This window comes from Trachypithecus francoisi, unplaced genomic scaffold, assembly GCF_009764315.1.
Source record: "Trachypithecus francoisi isolate TF-2019V2 unplaced genomic scaffold, Tfra_2.0 Contig01579, whole genome shotgun sequence".
NCBI classification, from domain to species: Eukaryota; Metazoa; Chordata; class Mammalia; order Primates; family Cercopithecidae; genus Trachypithecus; species Trachypithecus francoisi.
Genome location: NW_022681442.1, coordinates 9,853,217 through 9,875,997, shown reverse-complemented (window position 1 = coordinate 9,875,997; position 22,781 = coordinate 9,853,217). Strand labels below are relative to the sequence as shown.

General features: G+C 44.4%; 1 protein-coding gene across 23 annotated transcripts in view; it reads right to left on the bottom strand.

The window, feature by feature from the left end:
* FGFR2 (fibroblast growth factor receptor 2) overlaps positions 1-22,781 on the bottom strand; it is a 120,576-nt gene that overhangs the window by 50,968 nt on the left and 46,827 nt on the right. For all 23 annotated transcript variants that reach the window (XM_033180791.1, XM_033180825.1, XM_033180815.1 and 20 more), the window contains one exon: positions 10,122-10,245. In XM_033180791.1, coding sequence (XP_033036682.1) covers positions 10,122-10,245 — 124 coding nt within the window. The remainder of the gene's footprint in view (positions 1-10,121; positions 10,246-22,781) is intronic.

The following is a 22,781-nucleotide window of genomic DNA, read 5'->3' as shown; positions in this document are numbered from 1 at the left end:
GGAGATTGAGATGTGCAGACATGGAGGGATGTCCATTGTAAAAATGCCGGCAGCCTTCATCAACTTTCGCCATCTAAAAAGCCTTTCTTCTAGAGAAGTCTAGAAAATCTATCATGCTCATCTCTCACATGCCTTGTTTTGCTCCTAGGGTGGTTCGAGCAGAAGTAAAGCTTTTAGCCCATCTGAGCAAACAAGAAATGCCGCCCTTTGATAGGAATAACATGAGAGGCTGAACAATAAATCCCATTTGTTTTCTTGGAGATGAAACTCAGAAACTGAAAATAATCATGGTTCTAGATACTTATAAGTACAGCATGACCTAAAGAGAAACTTCAGAATCATCACCCAGATCACAAAAGCCTTCAATCCAAATGCCACTGCTTTTCTCACTGTCCAAGCCAGATGGGAAGCCTTAAGTCAGGCCCCAGCTCCAGTCCCTCCCTATGAACACTCGGTGAGAGTCTCACATACAGAATGGCTTTGTTTCTTTAGCACAAAATGTAAAATTTATTTTATTTATTTTGAGATGGAGTCTTGCTCTGTTGCCCAGGCTGGAGTGCAATGGCACAGTCTCAGCTCACTGCAACCTCTGCCTCCCGGGTACAAGCAATTCTCCTGCCTCAGCCTCCAGAACAGCTGGGACTACAGGCGTGCGCCATGATGCCTGGCTAATTTTTAATATTTTAATTTTTGTTTGTTTTTGAGAAGTCTCACTCTGTCACCCAGGCTGGAGTGCAGTGGAACAATCTCGGCTCACTGCAACCTCCGCCTCCCAGGTTCAAGTGATTCTCCTGCCTCGGCCTCCCGAGTAGCTAGCATTACAGGCACACACCACCACGCCTGGCTAATTTTTGTATTTTTTAGTAGAGATGGGGTTTTAGCATGTTGGCCAGGCTGGTCTCGAACTTCTGACCTCAAATGATCCACCTGCCTCAGCCTCTCAAAGTGCCGGGATTTCAGGCGTGAGCCAGCACGCCCGGTCAAAATGTAAAATTTAAAGGGCTAAGTTCTTTACCTTTCAGTTTCAGTACACAGTGTACACTGAACCAGTAAAATGAGAACTTCCTTTTTCTAATAGAGCGTAATGTCCAAAAGATCCTACTAGAATAATATCCAATGCTTGTCTCTCAAAAGACCACAATCTCCCTGATCTGGTGGGGAATATGTCTGGGACACCATTTGACCTGTAGATTTGCATACTTATTTGGGGATGGACAGAATTCCTGCCAGCCTTGTTTGAGAGAATCCTGTAATCCAGAGGCTTTGAGAGAAAGAAAGAAAAACTTGGAGTTCCATCAAGATCTAGAAATTTCCATCCCAATTTACGGTCTTTGACCTCAAAATGTGACCTGAAGAACTCCATGAGGGCAAAGTCTTATGCCTCATTCAGACGACTGTCACCCTCTCGACCACATACAAGCTAAATGAGCACAACACGTGCTTCACAGAGAATTAACCACTGCAACTCAGCAAATACACAAAATCCTAGCTAGAGAACTCTGCTCTACTTTCTCCCACCAAGTGAAAGCAATGAGGTTCCCATTGCTTCATCTGTCTCTTCTCAGAACAGGAAACAGAACAACCTCCCTACAGCAACACCGACACCCTCGGCCATCTCTTCCCCACAGACACCCACATTTGACCAGCTATAGTGAAAGGTGCACAGTGGCTCTCTGACGCCACCCTTCCAAACCAAACCCGCTCTCTAAGTAGGGAGCACATCCTACCTGTAGGTAGAACCCTACAGCATCCTACCTTCTCTGACGGTGAAAACAAACCAAGCACAAAGACCGTGAATACAAGAGCCGGGTCTCCTAAGGGACAGCGAATCCATGAAAACAAACCAACAGACACATCTTTTAAAAGGGGAAGAACACAAAGCATTCCACACACACATCTTAACAAGAGTTGGCAGGCCAGGCGCAGTGGCTCACGCCTGTAATCCCAGCACTTTGGGAGGCCTGGGCAACATGGTGAAACTCCATCTCTACTAAAAACACACAAATTAGCCGGGTGTGATGGTGTCCGCCTGCAGTCCCAGCTACCGCGAGGCTGAGGCAGGAGAATCACTTGAACCCAGGAGGCAGAGGTTGCAGTGGGCCAAGATCACGCCACTGCCCTCCAGCCTGAGCAAGAGAACAAGACTCCATCTCATAAAACTTCCCAACTGAGGTCTTTCGATTTATAAAGGCAGCCATTGATACAGCCATATGAGTAAGTGAGTTTAGAGAGAAACTCTAATTTCTTGCTTCAGAATTTGCAATGTTAAGAACCATAAAACTCCAAATATAAGCAACTTATTAAACTTATTTTCTGATTTCAATTTAACACACACTGATAGAAACCTTGCTAAGTTTCAGCACATTACTGCACACTCTTACTGCCATCAATAAATTGACATTTCATGGCAAGTTTATTTGTCCAAGCTCTGACAGAAGCAGCCTTCTCTCTGCCCCATCCTCACCTGAATCTCCAGGTAACCTCTTCTTACATAAAACTGTAAGATATTAACTTGATTTTAACACGTCTACATCCTCTTTGCCCACACCATAAATGAAATGCCAAGATTAAATGCCAGACCAAATATTAGCCCTCTCTCCAGCCACCTCACCCAGGCCCCCCCGCAAGAACCAAAAGCAGTCAATCAGGCTTCCTTCCTCAATGGTAGGGCAAAGGACAACGGGTAGCCTGTAGAGAAAGTGACAAAAAAGCTGACACTGCAGAGTTCTACCATGCCCCATCCAGGCTGGCGTGTGCCTGCTCCCACCCCAGGGAGCTGGCACCCACAGAATACCACCTGCTCCCAAAGGCTTCCTGCTGGGGTCAGTTCTGCGGGAGAGTCTGTATTTGCCAGTCAGTACGTTCGGAGTGATCTAGCTGCCACTAACCAGCCTTTGCCCCCCGGGATCCCTGTTGTGAAACAGGAATGAAAAGCTGCTTTGTAGCAATCAAAAGCTCATTAAACAGTAGCTACCAAAGGAAGTTTTGAAATCTCTATCCTGGAGGAAAGGACAGGACTGACCCCTCCTTTCATCAGGAGGGGCTCAGGGTGCGTGACTCTGTCTGGAGATGCAAGAGGAAGTGTGGGACCGACGCACAATACTGACTAACAGTTGCATGGTACTATTATTTAAAAGCGCTGCCTCTCCTACCACCTCCTCCTCCCCATAGTGCTACAAGGAAAAAGTGGGTCATCACCCCCATTTTACATGCAAGGAAACTGAGACTCAGAGGTTCCATGCCTTTTCCAAGGCCATAGAGTTAGCAAGGATGGAAACAGAACTTGACACTCATCTCCGTGTAGTTTCCACCTGAACCTCCAGAGAGGGCATCTGGCACAGAGTAGAGACCCTTAGGGGTTGTCTGCAACAGTGATGGTTTATAAGAACGGGATGAGATGGCTGCTGGGGACACAAAAGCGGCAAAAGGAAAGTGTTTCCTCCTCAAGCCCGCTCCAGTTCCGTGATCTCCTATCAACTAAACAAGCCCACTTAGAAAGGCGGTCGCTGTGACCCATTACCTGGCACGCCACCCCAATCCCTTCTCAATAGAGGGGCTTTCTGCCTCCCTCCGGTGAGATTTTGCAACTCTAGAGCTGGCATGCAGAGCCCGTGTCAGGGTAGGACACCAAGTCTTACACTCAGAGCAAGAAATGGAAAAGAATTCACTGGCAGCGAAACCAGGAGTACGGAAAATCAAATGAGGCCTGGCCAGGAAGCCTCTAAGTCAAGAGGCTTCAAGTTCAGAACCCCACAGGGCTCTATGGAGCCAAGACCTTGTGCCAGGAACAGGTACAAGCGTGACAACCTAAACGGTCATGGTCAGGCTTTCAATGTCCTAACGTCTCTGGACATGCAGAATCACATCATTTAAATGATGCTACCATAGCCACTCCTCATCACACACAGAAACAAAAGTTCCATCCAGAAGCCACAGGGTGATGGAAACTGAGACCGAGACGCAGCCTTCCATCGGGAGCAAGTGGGCAGGAGTGACTGAATCTTGACAGCTTCAGTAATGAATTGACCGGTTAATTAATTAACTAGGCCACCGCTTCTTCATTTACTTAACCACTACTTTGTTCCAAACCCAGGAGAGAGTCCAAACTTCACACTCCAGCTGTGGTTTGAGGGACTCCGCCGTGCCTCGGTCCCCTGGCCCCGGCTCAGCTATCACACTGGAGCCTTTGTCTTCCTGGGACAGAGGCTGCCCCAAGCAGTCAACAACTTCAGCCATTCCTCCTTCTCCCACTGGGGACGGGCTGCCAAAAGCTCCCAAAAGCTCCATTCCAGGTGTCAACTCCACATTCGAGCTTATCAGTCAGTGCTTGGAATAAAAGACGCTTCATTCTCGAACACACACCTGAGGGGGGACTTCGCTCTGGTATGGATTCCTGTGAGCTTTCGGGCTGTGTCCCATCATGTCTGGAGCTGAGTTACAACAGATTTATGTCAAGGGCTAGTTGACAGTGCCATGCTGATCTGCCGCCAGCAAGTCGGGGCTGGTAGTGACGCCTGACCCATCCAGAAGTGACATGCGGCCTCTGATGGGCCCCCAAACAGCAACTGCCTGCTGCTTACAGCTTTCATTCAAGGGAATGGGGACAGACGGGGGAACAAATTTCTGGAAAGTTAAACTGATGAAGTCCAGGCACAGAGGCTCGTACCTGTAATCTTAGCACCTTGAGAGGCCAAGGCAGGCAGATCACTCCAGGCTAGGAGTTTGAGACCAGCCCGGCCAACATGGTGAAACCCCATCTCTACTAAAAACTACAAAAACTAGCTGGGCATGGTGGCACACACCTGTAATCCCAACTATTCAGGAGACTGAGGCAGGAGAATCACTTGAACCTGGGAGGCGGAGGTTTCCATGAGCCAAGATCATGCCACTGCACTCCAGCCTGGGCAACAGAGCAAGACTCTGTCTCTTAAAAAAAAAAAAAAAAAAAAAAAAACAAGGAATGGGGAGAAGACATATCTGGACTTGGCAAAAATCAGAGGCACCATTTCCACCTCCACTGTACTTTGTCCCCCAAAATATCAACTACCAGACAAAAAGTTTGACGTACCTGAGGGTCTCTGGAAATGCAGAACTGGAATGCCCAAAAGAAGCAAGAATTCGTGATTCCAAGCCAAATCGTCTACATGAGTGAGGAAGAGCAACTAGTCTTTTAAGTTCCTATTCTTCTCCTGTACATTCTGTCTTCTGCAGCAAAGAGCTCAAAGCAGGGTGGGGTGACAGCAGCAGTCCCTACTGAAACACGCCACAGTGAACATCAAATGAAGAAGACGGCTTGGAGAGCAAGGAGCGTTCATATGAGTAGGTGTGGAGAACACCCAGATGGAGGCCCCAGCTCCAGAATGCCTGCTCCAAGCCCTTACTTAGCAAATCACTTATCCCAGCTGAACCTGAACTTCCTCCACTGTAAAGTGAGGGAGGGGGTGGGGTGGGTGTAAAGAGGCCAACTCCGTGAACTTCAAGTCTTCAAACTCCACACCCCTCTCCTGCAAGTCCAACAGCCAAATCAGTCTCAGGACAGCTTTGATGACAGCATGAATCAAAGGTGGAAACCTCAGCAGGAAATGTCAATGTCAGCCTCTGGCCACTTCTCTAGGTCCCAAAATGACTTTTTTTTTTTTTTTTTTTGAGATGGAGTCTCGCTCTGTCACCCAGGCTGGTGTGCAGTGGCACAATCTCAGCTCACTGCAACCTTCGCCTCCCGGGTTCAAGCTATTCTCCTGCCTCAGCCTCCTGAGTAGCTGGGATTACAGGTACCCACCACCACGCCTGGGTAATTTTTGTATTTTTAGCAGAGACAGGGTTTCACCATGTTGGTCAGGCTGATCTTGAACTCCTGACCTCATGATCTGCCTGTCGTGGACTCCCAAATTGCTGGGATTACAGGCATGAACCACTGCACCTGGCTTTCTTTTTTCGTTTTCTTTTTGAGATGGAGTTTCACTCTTGCTGCCCAGGCTGGAGTGCAATGGCATGATCTTGGCTCACTGCAACCTCCAACTCCTGGGTTAAAGCAATTCTCCTGCCTCAGCTTCCTGAGTAGCTGGGATTACAGGTGCCACCACAATGCCCAGCTAATTTTTGTATTTTTAGTAGAAACGAGGTTTCACCATGTTGGCCAGGCTGGTCTCTTAACTCCTGACCCTAGGTGATCCGCCCACCTCGGTCTCCCAAAGTGCTGGGTTACAGGTGTGAGCCACCGTGCCCAGCCCCAAAATGGCATTGTTTGTTTAATAAGACTTCTGATTGAGACTAATAAAAGCTATTAAAGATCTGTTCTAACCCTCAAAAGAACTCTGGTTTGGAAGGGAAGAAACCAGTATTTGTTGCTAGCCACCTACATGCCAATCTGATGTTTTCATCTGCTAAGCCAGCTGATGCCTCATAACCAATGTAGTGAGTTGAAGGATGACCTTTGAGAAGGTAAGTCCACGTCCTAAGCCTTGGAAACTAGGAATGTGACCTTATTTGAAGGAAAAGGTCTTTGCAAAGGTAATTAAGTTAAAAAGATCGAGGTTAGCTCATCCTGGATTTATGGTGGGCCCTAAATCCAGTGACAGGTGTCCTCACAAGAGGAAGACAGAAGGAGATTTTGAGACACACAGTGAGAACATGACTGCATGAAGACGGAGGCAGAGATTGGAGTGGTGCCTCTACAAGTCAAGGACAGCTACCAGAAGCTGGGAGAGGGGTGTGGAACCTGCCAACACCTTAATTTTGGACTTTTAGGCTCCAGAACTGTAAGAGAATAGATTTCTTTTGTTTTAAGCCAATTAGTTTATAGTAATTTGTTAGGGGTGCCCTAGGAAACCTAATACAACCATCATAGGAATGAAGTCAGTATCATCATTCCGATTTTACTGGTGATAAAACAGAGCCTTGGAAAAGCTAAATAATTTGTCCCAGTTCACTAGGGGCCCCAGGCATGGCCACTGACAAACCTGCTATTGGCTCCACGGCACAAGCCACTTTTTTGTTCTAACATTCACGAGTTCCGGTTCCTTCATTTTTGGACACAAGGAAAGTGAAATGAGTCATCCCAACGTTGCAGCTTCACAGTGACAGGACCCCAGTCAGAATCCAGGGCTCCAGTACCGCTCCATGATGAACGATGTGAAGATGTGCCACCTCCCGGAGCCAGCTATTTTAGGGGAGCCCATTTTATCATTGCCACAATTACCAAAATGTGGAGCGTCACACTAATTTTCCCTTGCAGTAAATAGCTGAAAAGTCATGGTGTCAATTTTAATGAGGATCAAGCCAGGCTCCTAAAAGGGCTCCCATAAATGAGAGCATTTCCCTTACACACAACAATGGCTTGCTGTTTAATTCCAGAACACAAGAATGTCACTTAAATTACACGGCTTTTACATTAAAGTGCTTATGGGAATGCCTTTCCAAGGAAGAATTTCAATAAAAAGATCTCACCCATCTTGATGCTTCATAATATCTGAACCACGACCTATGTATCATAGCAACAAAAATAAAACCCCAAAGAATGTGGGCAAGAAAGGGACTTCGCTTGCACTGGGATAGGGTTTCTGATTTTCTGTGAAACAGAGAGGTGGCTGAAAAGCTGGTATCACACAGCAGTGTATCACATTTGGGCCTGTGGGCTACCAGAAATTCACTGCTTAAGCCTGAATCCTTTTTGTTTCCACTTGCTGAGACGTTCAGAATGACTGCCAACCCTGTACGTCTACATGAGCCTCTTTAGCTGACTCAATTCTTATTTTATTAGTGCTTCGCAAAGCAATTACTAGGGTTTTGAGCAGAGATGAGAATATTTCACACTTCCATCCTTACTGAAAATGTCTTATACTCCACTGACTTTTGGCTTCTATTTATAAAGAAGGTTCAAGGCTTGGAAAATTATTGGAGTTGAGCTTTAATGGATATTCCCAACCAGCATTGTGTCATTATTGGCCCGTGTTTAGCTGGGCGATCTCCCAAATTTGTGACATAATCAGGCCTCTCTCTGCATTACTCCATACACTCCACGCTCTCTCTACATTACACCACTGAATCATACGCTCTTTTCAACAAGACTGATTGCCAGGGGATTAACATTAGACAGCACAATTCCATTATTCAGCAGCCCAATCCAAATCCCAACCCTAAACTCTAAGAGAGACTTCAGGGCTTCACAGGGATGAGCTGCCAGAAAGCTCAAAGGGGAGGTGGGGTGAGGGGCTTTTGAATGTTTTACATAACAACTCAACCTAAAACTTGCTGTAAGCAAGAGCCCAGACCGGAGTGGCGGCGATCTGACTCCACGATGCCTGGAATGGCCCCAGCCCAGCCTAATGAATGATTTGTAGACCTATGCAAAGCTATAATCCCAAAAGACTGCTACAGCACAATTATTTTTTCCCACAATAAATTACTTAATTTCAAAATTAGGTATTTAGAACGTTTAGCCCAAAATCTAACTCTCTTTCCCTAAATAGAAATATTTTTATGTCACATTCAGTATACACAAGAACCCAGGTTAAATGCCAAGCCATAGGCTCTTTGATCAATGGATTCATAGTGTATCAACGCCAAAATAAATGTTAACCATTTTCTTCTCATATTTGAGTGTTACTTCTCTTTTTGTTTGTTTTGTAAAATATCTGAACATAGTAATTTCCACTAAGAAACATGCCACAAATATCTCCATGGGGAAAGAGTTCTAAAACTCACTCTTCTATGAACATCTATAGTATCAACATTATTCAAGGACCTATCAAATTTTGCCTGAAGGCTTCTGAAGAACAAAACTCAAATCTTCAAATAAGCACTATTTTCCCTGAATGCTTATATGCAAATGAAAGTAATGGCTATACCATGCTTTCTAAAGCAGAGTGTCTTGCAGATCCAATTCCATTTAACTTGACAGAAAATCAAAATAGTTTTGTTTACTTTTCAGGTAACCTAAAATTTTCATTAGCCAAATCTTTGCAATGTGGTTAATCAAGCTTTTGGATTATTTGTTAGTGGCTTTTTGGGCAATTTCAATATCTATGGGGTCTCTCTCTTCAAAGATATTTTGTTGAAGGAGACCCACATGTGAGATGATACTAGGGGACACACACACAGGCAATGATGCCGGAGACACTTTGTTTACAGAGGCACAGTGGGTGGTGTGGGCTTGTGGAATTACCAACAGTCACATTACAGCAAAACGTGAGTGTGAACTGAATTAAGTCTGTAGCAGAAGTCAGCAATCTGCATTTAGGGAGGGCAAACCAAAAGAAAGGGCTCATGGTGGCAGGTTGAAAGTCATGGCACATGACAAGAAAGAGAAAAGATGGCCCCTACATGGAAAGGATCTTAACCTGCCATCCTGCAACAGTGAAATATGTCTTCGGTAGAGTTTCATATGTTAGCAATCCTCCAAGACAGAGAAACATCCTTTCTCCATTAGTCACAACAAAGCCCCATCATCACAGGCAAAACTTGGGAAGAAATTTGAGTTTCCAAGACAACAGGCTTGGTGGTCTCCAATGTTTAATTAAAGTGGCCTACTTATCTGTGCACTCTGACAAAAATGTATTTATAAGCTCATATACATGGCTCCCTTTGCACAGAGGAAATAGCTGCCAGGAACAGACACTGAACTGGTACTGTCTAATGACTTTGTGATGGAAGTGAAGGGCTCTCAACATTCACCTTTTTCCAGCCAACCACAGGCTCAGTCCTCAGACCTTTTCCTTTACTCTTCAGCTGGCGTTCTACAGTTGCCCTGTTGGGGAAATGATGCTTCTCTTTTAAAACCAAAGGTCTCCTACAGCACATCTGCACCCTTTTCACCTGCCCAGTTAACATTTTCAGAGCAATCTCAGCTTCCAAAATGTCACACATTTCATACCACGTCCACTTTACACAGATGACGCTTGGGAACCATGAGGATCATGCAAAGCTCATAAACTCTGGCTGCCTGGAAAACAGAATATTGTCAGATGACAGAAGCAGCCTTCTAAAATGATAGTAGAAAGAATAAGAATGAACCAATTCTCCTGAAACTTTTGGGAGAAACAGGACTTAACGTTCACGCTTTCAAACGAGTCAAGCAAGAACGGGCTGGTGTGTAGCCGCCACGCGAGGAGAGGCAAACTCACCCACAACATCCAGGTGGTACGTGTGATTGATGGACCCGTATTCATTCTCCACCACACAGGTATAATTTCCCTTGTCAGATGGGACCACGCTTTCCATAATGAGGCTCCAGTGCTGGTTTCGTACCTGAAAAGATCAAAGCAAAGGCGGTTATTTAACAATCCTAGCACAGAATACCAAGTACTGTGGTTTCTTGATTTAAAAAGAAGCTGAAGGAGGCAAGGAAGGAATAGAAGAATCACCTAAATTCTAAATGGATAACTGTCACTAAGAATCATGAGAAATGAAAACCATCATCATCATCATGGTGAACACCTGTGAAGCAAATATTGACACATTCAGATGTGCAGGGGTATTCAGCAGTGTAGAGCGTGGGCCTGTTACCATTGTGGATTTGAGGGTTCCTCCAGGAGAGGCCAAGTGGCCAGGAAGCCTGAACACCAGCCAGCCTGGTACCAATGGCCATGGGCAGGCAAGCTACCAGTTTGCGCATCCACTGGGAACCTTCAACCTCTATGGCATCACAGAATCATCTAGAACTAACACTAGTGAGCACTTACTGTATGCCAGGCACTGCTCCAAGACCTCTGTCCTGCCTTAGCTAATTCATTTCTCCTAAGGAGCTCATAGTTCTCAGATGTTGTCTGGATGTCTCAGGAAGTTTCAGCTGGGAACATAGGTCTGCCCTTCCCCTCTCTGGTGGTGGCTGAATAGATACACATGTTCCTCAGAGAAATACCCGGAATTCCAAATATGGGAGCAATGAATCCTTACAAAACTCAAGTTGTATATCAGTCTGTTCACAAACTTCTTGAGACTTTTCAAAGATAAGCAGCACATGTGAAAATCAGCTACTGTGACTCCTACCCAAGGTTCTGTCAATACACGAAGAGATGCCATTCTAATGTTCTCCCCCTGCTTTTCAAATATTTCCATAGACTCAAATGTTCAAACATGCGTGAGTTTTCCTTACTACAAAACGTAACATCTCGTATCTTCAGGGTTCAAGGCTTTAGTATTTCTATCTGAATCCAAGTCACTCTCTATAGGTGTTTTGGACAAGGCACTCCAGTGAAATGAAGTGAAAAAATAAACAGTCAAGGCCTACTAACCTCAGCTATCATTTCAGGAATTTCAACTGACCTTCTGAGCCATGCCCTGGGCACTGCAAGTATTTTGGGTTAATCACGTAAAAAACGAATACAGGCAGCACATTTGCAAGCACATGAGTGATACAAGAAACTAGAGAATAAAGAAAATCATCTCGTAACCACTCCATTATAAAAACAGGAGGGCAGAGCAGCTGTCCACTTTGCAAAGCAGCGCCAGTGATTAGCCTGCCAACAGAGTTAAGAGATGCGAGGAGCATGCTGGAGAGCCACGATTTTCATGTCAGCCATTGAGTTCTGTGCAAGCCATGACTGCAGGGTGGAGTTACTGCTGCTGAGTTCTAAAACCAGGTCGCTGCTCATCACCAACAGTCTTAGAAAGGATCACTGGGTGAAGGTTGGCCTCTTTCCTCCTTAACAGCGTACAAGCAGTGAGTTAAGACAGTCCAGAGTTCTGGACAGTCACTTTGCTCGGCTGCTGCAGTCACCGACAACTATGAAGGCTGTTTCAGAGTCTAACAGCCTGGAGCTGGTGATGGGAAATTGATCCTCACTGTCGCAGGTAAAATGTCTGGCAGTAAATGAATCTATGGGCATCTGATCGACCGTGGAGAGTCTGTACTGTACTCTACATCAAAGACTCGCTTTCTGCTCTTGGTTGAGCCATAGACTTAACAGGACCCAAACAAGATGCTACTGCATCTCCCCTTAGAAGAGATAAGCACCTTCCATTCAGAATGTGTCTTCTGGAGGAGAAGGAGATATGGATGCTAAATCTTCCAGCGCAATGAGAATTCCCTACGTACATCCTGGATCCCTGGGTGCTACGATGGTGTCGTTATGCTAAGAGCATGGGACACGTAGGTATAAGGTCCTTGATTTTACTTGAAGGTCACAGACCCAAAAGGAGACCCTCCCTTCACCTCAAGCTCTCAGGGGTAACAGAAATGATTCTCTCTTTGCCTATGGGGAACTAGTCATGTGGCAGGTAACTTAGGGATGTAGCCATGGGTCCCCACGTTGCCAAGCCATGTAATCCAGCATTTATCCCTGCTGTAAATATTCAGTTCTTTGAGCCCCCGCTCAAATGTCATGCCCATAAGCCCTTAATCACGGCTAGTGCCTGTCTCTGGACCCCATTCAAACTGTCAATATCTTTCTTGTGCCTGGATCCAGATTTGGCACAGAGTATTCCAAATGGAGCTGAACCTGAACTGCACAGGGAGGGACATCGCCTGACTCGGCTGAGACATTAAATCTTGGCATATGTAGCTTGGCTCACTGCTCCCTCTTTTTAACCCCAGGGGATATGGTCAGCTCGAGTCTCTCACTGGGGCCATGGCATTCCGTACAAGATCCCTCTTCAAGAGCACGTGCTCCCTGAATATTTACTTCCTGGAGATGCACTACAAATATTAATAAGTTAACGTTTGTAAAATGTTTTTACAATGAGAAGCACAATTACCAAACAGGGTGTTTCTGTCCATCCAGAAATCTTGGTACTAGATCAATATTGCCCCATGCAGTGCTGTTAATATTTATTTTCTTACACCATTGCTCCAGTATTTGATTTATTGACCCAAATTTTATGAGCTGTAGCATTTTCCAAATGGATGCCCTTCAACGCCACCAACAGTGGGACTGCTGGACATTTTTGTAGGGGGTATCCTACCATTGATTAGTGGTTGCTTAATAGCCAGCTAAGAAACTACAATAATAACTTGATAAAGATGGCAAACAAAAGCACAAAGTTTGGGGGTTTTTTCATTACTCTATTTTCATATGGAGATTCAATATAAACCTAAAGAAATGACTCTTCTGATGACGTAAGATATACGATGCATGTTTCTAAATTCCTCAGATTTTCAGTGCTACAATTCTTTTGCCAGTTAGGCCAAATGCACATACACCATCTTTGCTTTCAGAGAAGAGGGAATGTAAATACCCAATAAACATATGAAAAGATGCTTAACCTCATTAACGATCAGGGAAATGCAAATTAAAACAATAATGAGACACTGTTATTCACCAGCTGTATTAACAAAAATTAGAAGGATCAGTGTTATTCAGTACTTGGTGAATGTGTAGGGAAATAAAAGATTCCAGTTGAGAATGGGAACATAAATTGAGAAAAACCTTTGTGTAAAATAACTTGCTGGTACCTATTAAAATTAGCAGCACACATTTTTTTGACCCAGTTAATTCTACTTCTAGAAAGCTAGCCCACAGAAAATAGCACAATTACTTCAAGGCACATGAACAAAACTGCTGCTTCAAGCACTGCTTGTAAGAGCAAAAAACTGTCAAGGAGAGAGACATTAAGAATGTATAGTCCATCCTGTATGAACTAATGAATTGTTCATTCAAACAGCGTAGTCTATAGTCATAAAAAAGAATGAAGCATTATGTCCAGACCTGGTAAGGTGTCATTAAACAGTTATTGATAAATGAAAAACAATTAATTCATGATTCCAATTTATTTAAAAAAAAAAAAAGCAGACACATTTACCACCCTAAAGATGCACATAGAACTGAAAGTATAAGCCTGACTATAAACATAGCTAAAATCAGAAAGAAAATATACCAAATTGTTAGCAATGTACCTTATATAATTAAGCACTGGGATTACCGGTATTGTTTACTTTTTTCTCATTTCTACCTTTCAAACAAACAGAAATCTCAACACACACAACAAAAAAATATAATAAAACAGCTCCTTAGATAATCATTCAATAGCAGCTTCCTCCTGCAGAACCAATGGATCTGGCAAAACAAACACAAAAGCCAGAGACGGAAGAAATTCTGCACCAACCAACACAAGACTCTTTCTTCCCTGCTCATGGCCAAATCTTTGTGGAATTCATCATTATTTTTCATCTGCCAGTAACAGAACAGGAAAGCATGGGTTTCAAAACCATGTTCACTAAAGACTTTTTAAAAATAACATTTCAATATTGAAATAAAGCAGATTGAAGCAAAATGTTCTAAACTCCCAAGTGTAATACAACATGCGGATTCCATGAACATTCCACACCCTAAACACACAAAGACACAAGGTGGCCCAGACAGGTTTTTCGGAATTCTTCTGTTACCTTCATTCCCCCAAAATGCCTATTAAATCCCAGGCTACCCTCAGGTGACAACTGGGAATGTAGATTTAGTTTGTTGACACCAAAACACCAAAGTGAAAGGTGAAGGGTGAAAGGTTAAAGACCCAGGCTGTCACCTGGATATTTACCTTCCACATTGCAAAAAAATCCAGACATTTCCAAATACCCAGGTGTTCGATAACAAGCAGAATAAACATCCAGAAGGTGATAGAAAGTTTTACTCTGTGCCAGGTAGAACACTGTGTCCATGTGATATCAGAAAGATATTCCCAAGCCTTTCTCCCGCCTGTACCAGCACCCAATTTACCCAGGAAGACAGCAATCTCTTGTAATCCCGGCCTTCACACAGGCACCCACCCCATGAACAGATCAGTTCTTTCAACAGATGAGTTGCCATTAAAATCCAAAAAATATGCCAGGTACGGTAGCTCATGCCTGTAATCCCAGCACTTTGGGAGGCCAAGGCGGGCAGATCATTTGAGGCCAGGAGTTCGAGGCCAGCCTGGCCAACATGGTGAAACTCCGTCTCTACTAAAAAGATAAAAATTACTCAGGCATGGTAGCAGGTGCCTGTAACCCCAGCTACTCAGGAGGCTGAGGCAAGAGAATCACTTGAACCTGGGAGACAGAGGCTGCAGTGAGCTGAGATCGTGCCACTGTACTCCAGCCTGGGTGACAGAGTGACACTCTGTCTCAAAACAAAACAAAAAGCCAAAAATGCATAAAATCTTACTCTCCCATCCCAGCTCCCCACTTTCAGCAGGTGCCTGGGGGACTTGAAACCATCCTTTCTGAAAGCATTTGTGCCAACTAAGCTTGCATGTCAAGGACAGAGGTACTTGCTGTTGCTTACCACCACGCAGATGTGGAGGCAAACGCCTGTTAATGCTTAAACTCCAACATTGATACATGAAGTTTGCTTTTCAGGAGGCGTCCAGAGAACAGGGCAGGGCAATCTGATCCTCGGGACCAATGGCAGAAACTCTTCCCTCTGCTCAGTAAACAACCACTGGATCTCTCTGGAGGAGGTGGGAAGTGAATCACAACATGCCATGTTTTCTTAGATGCCCGTTGCTTGTAGGTGCTTGCAAAGGTGGCTGCAGCAAGACATCCACCGCCTGTTCAACTTAGCTCTTTAAAAATGTCACGATCCTCCCCATTTTTGCTATTGCAAAACAGACAAATGCCATATTGTCCTGCAATTCTACTCCTAGGTATATACCAGAGAAACTTATAGCAAGGACTGGGACAGATACTTGTACATCAATTGCTACATTATTCACAATAGCCAAAAGGTAGAGGCAACCCAAGTGATCATCAGCAGATGAATGAACAAAATGTGGTATATCCATACAATGGAATATAATTCAGCCATAAAAAGGAATGAAGTTTTGATTCCTGCTACAATATGGACGGACCTTCGTTAAGTGAAATAAGCCAGACACAAAAGGAAAAATATCCTGATTTCACTTACATAAGATACACAGAATAGGCAAATTCATAGACACAAAAAGTAGTTAGAGGTTACCAGGTGCAGTGGGGGAGGGGAAATGAGTACTTACTGCTTAATGGGTACAAAGTTTCTGTTTGGAGAGATGAAAACATTTTGAAAATAGTGGTGATGGTTACACAATACCGTGAATGTAATTAACGCCTACTAAACTTGATAATGACTTAAATGGCAGATTTTATGTTATGCATATATTACCACAATAAATGTAAAAACCTCATAACCAGCTGGGCACAGTGTCTCAAGCCTGTAATTCCAACATTTTGGGAGGTTGAGGCGGGAGGATCGCTTGAGCTTATGCGTTCGAGGCCAGCCTAGGCAACAAAGTGAGACCCCCGTCTCCGCAAATTTTAAAACTTAGCCAAATGTGGTGCCACGCACCTGTGGTCCTAGATACACAGGAGGCTGAGGCAGGAGGATCACTTGAACCCGGGAGGTCAAGACTGCATTGAGCCATGTTCGTCCCACTGCACTCCAGCCTGGACAATATGAGAGGGACTCTGTCTCAAAAATAAACAAATAAATAACCCACAGAGGTCTTAGAAGTTGGAAGAACAGCATCATATCCCCAGCTTTGCTCTCAAGAGTATACCTTGGGCTAAATCTTTGCATGCTTTTGGGGAGCCATTACTTTCATTATGTTTCTCATTCAACAACGACAGTGTTTTTACAAAACATGGAACTACATGAAGAAAGCAGTTTAGCAAGACCATAAATTCTGGTGTAAAACCACCTGGGTCCAAATGGCAGCTGTGCCACCTACGAGGTAGGTGTAGGGCAAGCCCTCAAATGAAAAAGGGCAAAATAACAGTGTCTGCCTCTTTGGGCTGTGAAAGGACTGAGCAACTTGCTCCATGGGAGGCACCTAGAAAGTCACGATGCAAGGGAGCAGTCCATAAACGTTGGTTAATACAAACATATGCCTGTGTCCTCATCAAAGACCGCTTGATCTGGGATTAAAGCTGAAACGTCTTCGTTGCAGAAAATCTCCATAAAGTATAAACATGCTGATAAGTACATTAGTCATGATTTCTCCCCCTAAACATACTTGTGGATTAAGCATAACATTTGCATCAAAAAGTCTTTAAAATGACATCTAAGTAACTAACCTAGAAAATGTAAATCTAATTAACCTAAGCTTCAAAACAACCAGTTTAGTAGTGATTATAATAAAAGTTTTTAAAATCATCTTTTCTGAGATCTGAAATAAACTTGGTTCATGCTCAATAATGCTTTACTCTCTGCTGAGGGGTTCCAGGGGAACCTGAACCCCTGTAATACCTGGTGCTGAGGGCTTCTGTGCCAATTTCACAGTCACGTTGAATGAGCACTCTCTCCTGCAGTCTCTCTTGGTCTATGTTCTTAGGTACTTCGAAGTGGCATAAAAGATGGTTTTTAAGAATCCCCTATGCCTAAATCATTACCAAAGAAGGAAGTGAGAACTGAGGTGGTTTATTAATTATCTCAGCCAGCTTCTTGCTTTTCAGCATTAAATTGCAATAACTGTCCTGAGCCCTGTGAAATATCTAGCCATAAAAAAAAATTATTAAAAATTATTTAAAAAAAAAAAATCTGTGCTGTTGTTTAAGAAGAGAAATGGCTGATGCTACATGATGGTGATGCTATTAAATTACAGTTCTCAGAGCCTGAAGGGATCAGGATTATTTACCCAATCTTCTAATTTTAAGGCAGGGGATTCTGAGGCACAGAGAGCTGAAAAAATGTGCCCATGGTCAAGACTGATGTAAAAGCCCAGAAATAAGTATGATTAGAGAGATAGAGTTACGATTCAAGTCCAGCTTTACTATTATATCAATCACACATTAATCACATCCAGCAAGACTTTGCTCACATACTTTAAAAATAATAATTTGATTCTCAATCACCTAAGGATGGCTCAGCATGGGTTCTCTGATAAACAACACTGAACTGCAGAATACCAAATAGTTCTACTGGTCATTCGAATGAAAATGAGCTTTCTGTCCCATTTCATAATTCTCTTTGACTTTGTTTTGTTTTTCTTTTTTTTAATCTTCCCTCCTCCCTGTATTGACCACACATGCATGCCATTTCAAAACAAGCTGTAATGCAGGGGACAGGGCCAAGGTGCCTGATCCATAAACAGGTAGAAAGAATGAGATGGACAAGCCACCAAAGCGCAATCATAGTTTATGGAATGAGTAGATTTACAAAGGAAAAAGAAAAATTGCAGAAATAACACACATTTGTTTGAAGAAGCTTTTCAGGTCTTTGCTTTCTGGAAAAACATATCTTGGAAAACTTGACATTTTGCTTATTCATTAAATAAACTGGCAAATGGTCCAGGTGTGGTAGCTCACGCCTGTAATCCCAAGCACTCTGGGAGGCCAAGGAGGGTGGACCACTTGAGGTCAGGAGTTCTAGACCAGTCTGACCAACATAGTGAAACCCCATCTCTACAAAAAGTACAAAATTAGCTGGGCGTGGTGGTGGGCACCTGTAATCCCAGCTACTTGGGAGGCTGAGGCAGGAAAATCGCTTGAACCCAGGAGGCAGAGGTTGCAGTGTGCCGAGATCATGCCAATGCACTCCAGCCTGGGCAACAAGGGCAAAACTCAATCTCAAAAAATAAAAATAAAATAAAGCAAAGTGGCAAATGGACAGGAGTCAGGAACGGATCAGTTAGATGTCAGGCCCTCTGAGTTTCAATCAGGTCTCTTTGCTTTTGGAGAAGTGGTGAGGAATGAAAATGACAATACAGTTCCCTCAAGTCAAATGTTCAAAGGTACCTCTTTTTTTTCTTTTCTTTTTTCATTTTCTTTTTTTTTTGTTGACAGAGCCTTGCTCTATCATCCAGGCTGGACTGCGGAGACATAGTCAAGGCTCACTGCAGCCCCAAACTCCTGGGCTCAGGCAATCCTCCCACCTCAGCTGCTTGAGTAGCTGGAACTACAGGTGAGTACTACCACGCCCAAGTAACGGTTTAAACTTTTTGCAGAAATGGGGGTCTCACTATGTTGCCTAAGTTGGTCTTGTGCTCCTGGCCTCAAATGATCCTCCTGCCTCAGCCTCCCAAAGCACTGGGATTATACTGCCACTGCGCCCAACCCGGAGGCACATTTCTTTAAGATTACATCGGTAACGAAAAAAATATCAGAGGGAAAACCCAACACCAGGGACCATTCCCCCCAAAGTCTGCCCTGGTCAGGCCCCAATAAGGACTCTCCGAGGCAAGAGCAGGCCACAGCCAGCCAGGGAGTTCCCCACTGGGGAGGCCCACAGGTGGGAATGAGCCTCTTTGAGCTCCAGTGACTCCGGGACCTGGGGTTGGCTTAACACATTAGCAAAGATGATGCCTTAGGTAACTAAAGGAACCTTCCCAGGAGATGAGACATGTGTCTTTCCTTTTCAAGCCCCAGAAGCCCTTGGGACTCAGTGGAATTTCTAAGAGTTTCTGGCATCTCTAAAATGAACGTTCAATGCCACTGCTGTTGTGAAAAGCCCTTGATCAACCTAGGCTGACCACCTCTGCAACTAGTGGGCCAACCTTCCAGGCCACCCCACCCCACAGCCACAGCCTTTCTTCACCAGAGAACCATAAGGGCGAGAACCATGCCAGCACACTGTATCCAAAGGTGTGGTCTTTTTCTGCTTTTGGCCTTTTTTTTTTTTTTTGGTAAAGCAAAATATATTTTAGGTTTTTGTCCCGCACACTGAAATTCCATTTCTTTTTCCCTCCAAAAGCAGCACAACATGACACAACAAAATCACTTTGGTCATCTGTACTCCACAGGACCAGGCTAAAGGCTTTCTGCTGAGAGTCCTCACTTTGCTTTTAGAACATAGGTGCTCTCCATCTAGCAGAATGCTGGCATCAGTAATTAACACTGAACTGCACCTGTTAAAAATCAAGCAGCATTTTCTCATTAGGCCCTGTTAGTCTCTTGGCATATTTGTAATCACTAATTCAGATTTGCAAAAAGCTCCTTCCCCATAGTAATGATGTCGGTTCCATTTATTTTGAGCCCAGGGGTCTCTGGAGCCTCATCAGCTCCTCTTTGTACTTATTTACAAGGCTGTCTTAATTGACGAAATTAGTTAACCACCAGGATTTTGACCACCATTCTCATACTCAGATTGTATTTAAATAAATCATTGGAACGGCATCAATTATGTGAGTTTCAGAAAGCATTTGGTGGTTAAAAACAATCCCAGGGGCCGTTTAACTCTTCCTTTCTAACCAGCATCCCCCCATGAAATCCTTCACTTTTTTTTTTTCTTTTTTCAAAAAGATTTCTTTTAAAAGGGCCAACCTTTCAATCTCATCGTATCTGGTCTAAGGACTGAACTAAGAACAGAAGGATAAATCAACCCCCTGCCTCTTGCTTCCACCACCAAGTAGGAGTTGTGAAAACCAAAGTATTTCTACTTCCAAGCTTCAACAGTACCCAGCTGCTAGCAGATCTGCCTCATAACTGTTCCACATGTTCACTGCCCACCATGCGTTTCTAGAAACTTACACATAGGCGGTCCCCATTTTCCCCTGAATTTTAGCCTCTAGATGTTAATTTCTAAGTGTTAAAAAGGCAAAAACTTTTGCAGAAGCAAATAATCCTTTAAAGATGAATAACTGTCTATGGGATTTCAGAAAAGGGCTCCAGGGCATTTTTAGGCGGAAAGGAGGCTCATTTACCCACAGTAATGATTGGAGTTAAGTGATGCTGGTGTGTTAAAGACACGTGAGACACAGTCCTGGATGTCCCACTGCTGCTAGTGAGGAATCCTCCCCACCTGGCTCTAAAGGACCTGAGGTCTGAGCTAAAGAGCGTCTTCTAGGCCGGGCGCGGTGGCTCAAGCCTGTAATCCCAGCACTTTGGGAGGCCGAGACGGGCGGATCACGAGGTCAGGAGATCAAGACCATCCTGGCTAACACAGTGAAACCCCGTCTCTACTAAAAAAATACAAAAAAAAAAAAACTAGCCGGACGAGGTGGCGGGCGCCTGTAGTCCCAGCTACTCGGGAGGCTGAGGCAGGAGAATGGCGTGAATCCGGGAGATGGAGTTTGCAGTGAGCCGAGATCCGGCCACTGCACTCCAGCCTGGGCGACAGAGTGAGACTCCACCTCAAAAAAAAAAAAAAAAAAGAGCGTCTTCTATTTCTCCCACCGTCAATTTTCCCAGATGGGTTCCAGTGATCCCCACGTCTCCTGGCATTCAGGTCCTTGGGCAAACTCTTCCCTAGGGTCTTGCTTAGTCATGGAAAAAAGCAAAAGTGGTGGCTGTCCCTTCCAACACTGGGCTACAAAAGGCTGTGACTTCTGTGATTCTGCTCTCATTCTCTCTCTCTCTCTGCTTTCATTCTCTCTCTCTCTCTGCTTCTCATTCTGCTCTCTCTCTCTCTCTCTCTGGCTTCTCCTTTGCTCTGATGACAGCAGCTGCCCTATGAAGAGGCCCGCGTGGCATGGAACAGTGGGCAGCCCCCAGTCAACAGTCAGTGAGGAACTGAGGCCCTCTGCAAGGAAGTGAATCCTAACAGCAACCACATGAGCAGTTCCTTCCCCAATTAATCCTTCCAATGAGACCTCAGCCTCAACCCTTGTTTACAGTCCTGTGAGACAGCTGGAGACGGAAGATCCAGCTAAGCCACACCTTCATTCCTGACCCAGGAAACAGTGAGGTAGTAAATGTTGCTTAAAGCTACCATACCTTGGGGCAATTTATTATGCAGCAACAGGTAACTAATATGCCCACTTATGTTCCAAATGCATCAGAGAATTTCATCATTCCTTCAGTCCTCTTCATATGCTCAATTATTACAGTTCTCCCCTTCCATACTAAATAATTTGGAAATTCCATCTCTCTTTCTGAGACACCTCTCCTTCCAACTCAGACCTGAATCCTTTCCTGACCTCCTTTCTCCTTATTCTTCCAAACAGCCAATATCACCTTTCCATGCACATCCATGGGATGCAACATGTTCCTGCAACTTCAACCAAACCTGTGTCCCTCCTGTTGCCAGAGTTCTCCTCTGCCTCCCCTCCAAGACTGGACTAGGAGCCCCTCAGAACTGGAGCCATCCCTCACCCTCTCATCTCCCCAGAGCCCAGGAGGATGCCTGGCACACAGGGTGCTCAATGTCTGCTAAGTGGATGAACAAAGGCTAGAAGGAGCATGCACAGGCATCTGCAGGGAGACAGCTGCCAATTTCAAACTCCCGAGGGAGTGATGAGACTAAATTTCATGGCATTGTGTGACGGGCACTTCAGAATCCTTCAAGGAGGATAGCAGATTGCTGCTGTCATCTCCATGCACTCTCCCTTAATGCTTCATATTTCATACCCCAGTCTCTAATCCAAGTCCCCTCACTATTCATGCAATCCTGCTCTGACAGGGAAACTATACTGACGCTTCTCAAATTCCACACCCGTTTTAGTTTTATACACTATAAAGCATATAGAAAACAGACTCTCAACTTTCGACCCTTCTGTTATTAAACTCTCCTCATATGAAGAACAACACAAATGGGAATTGTACTTTAAAATTACATGCAAGTCCGGGGTAATATTTTTTGTTAATATCAAACCCCGACATGGGCAATTGTGACAATTATTGATTGTTGTTAAAGTATTCCTTCTAATTTCTGCTAACTTTTGAGCACTTTAAAAAGATAAACAAAAATGTAGGGCAGGGCATGGTGGCTCACACCTGTAATCCCAGCACTTTGGGAGGCTGAGGCAGGCGGATCACAAGATCAGAAGATCAAGACCATCCTAGATAACACGGTGAAACCCTGTCTCTGCTAAAGGTACAAAAAATTAGCCAGGTGTGGTGGTGGGTGTCTGTAGTCCCAGCTACTCGGGAGGCTAAGGCAGGAGAATCATTTGAACCTGGGAGGTGGAGGTTGCAGTGAACCAAGATCACGCCACTGCACTCCAGCTGGGTGACAGAGAGAAAC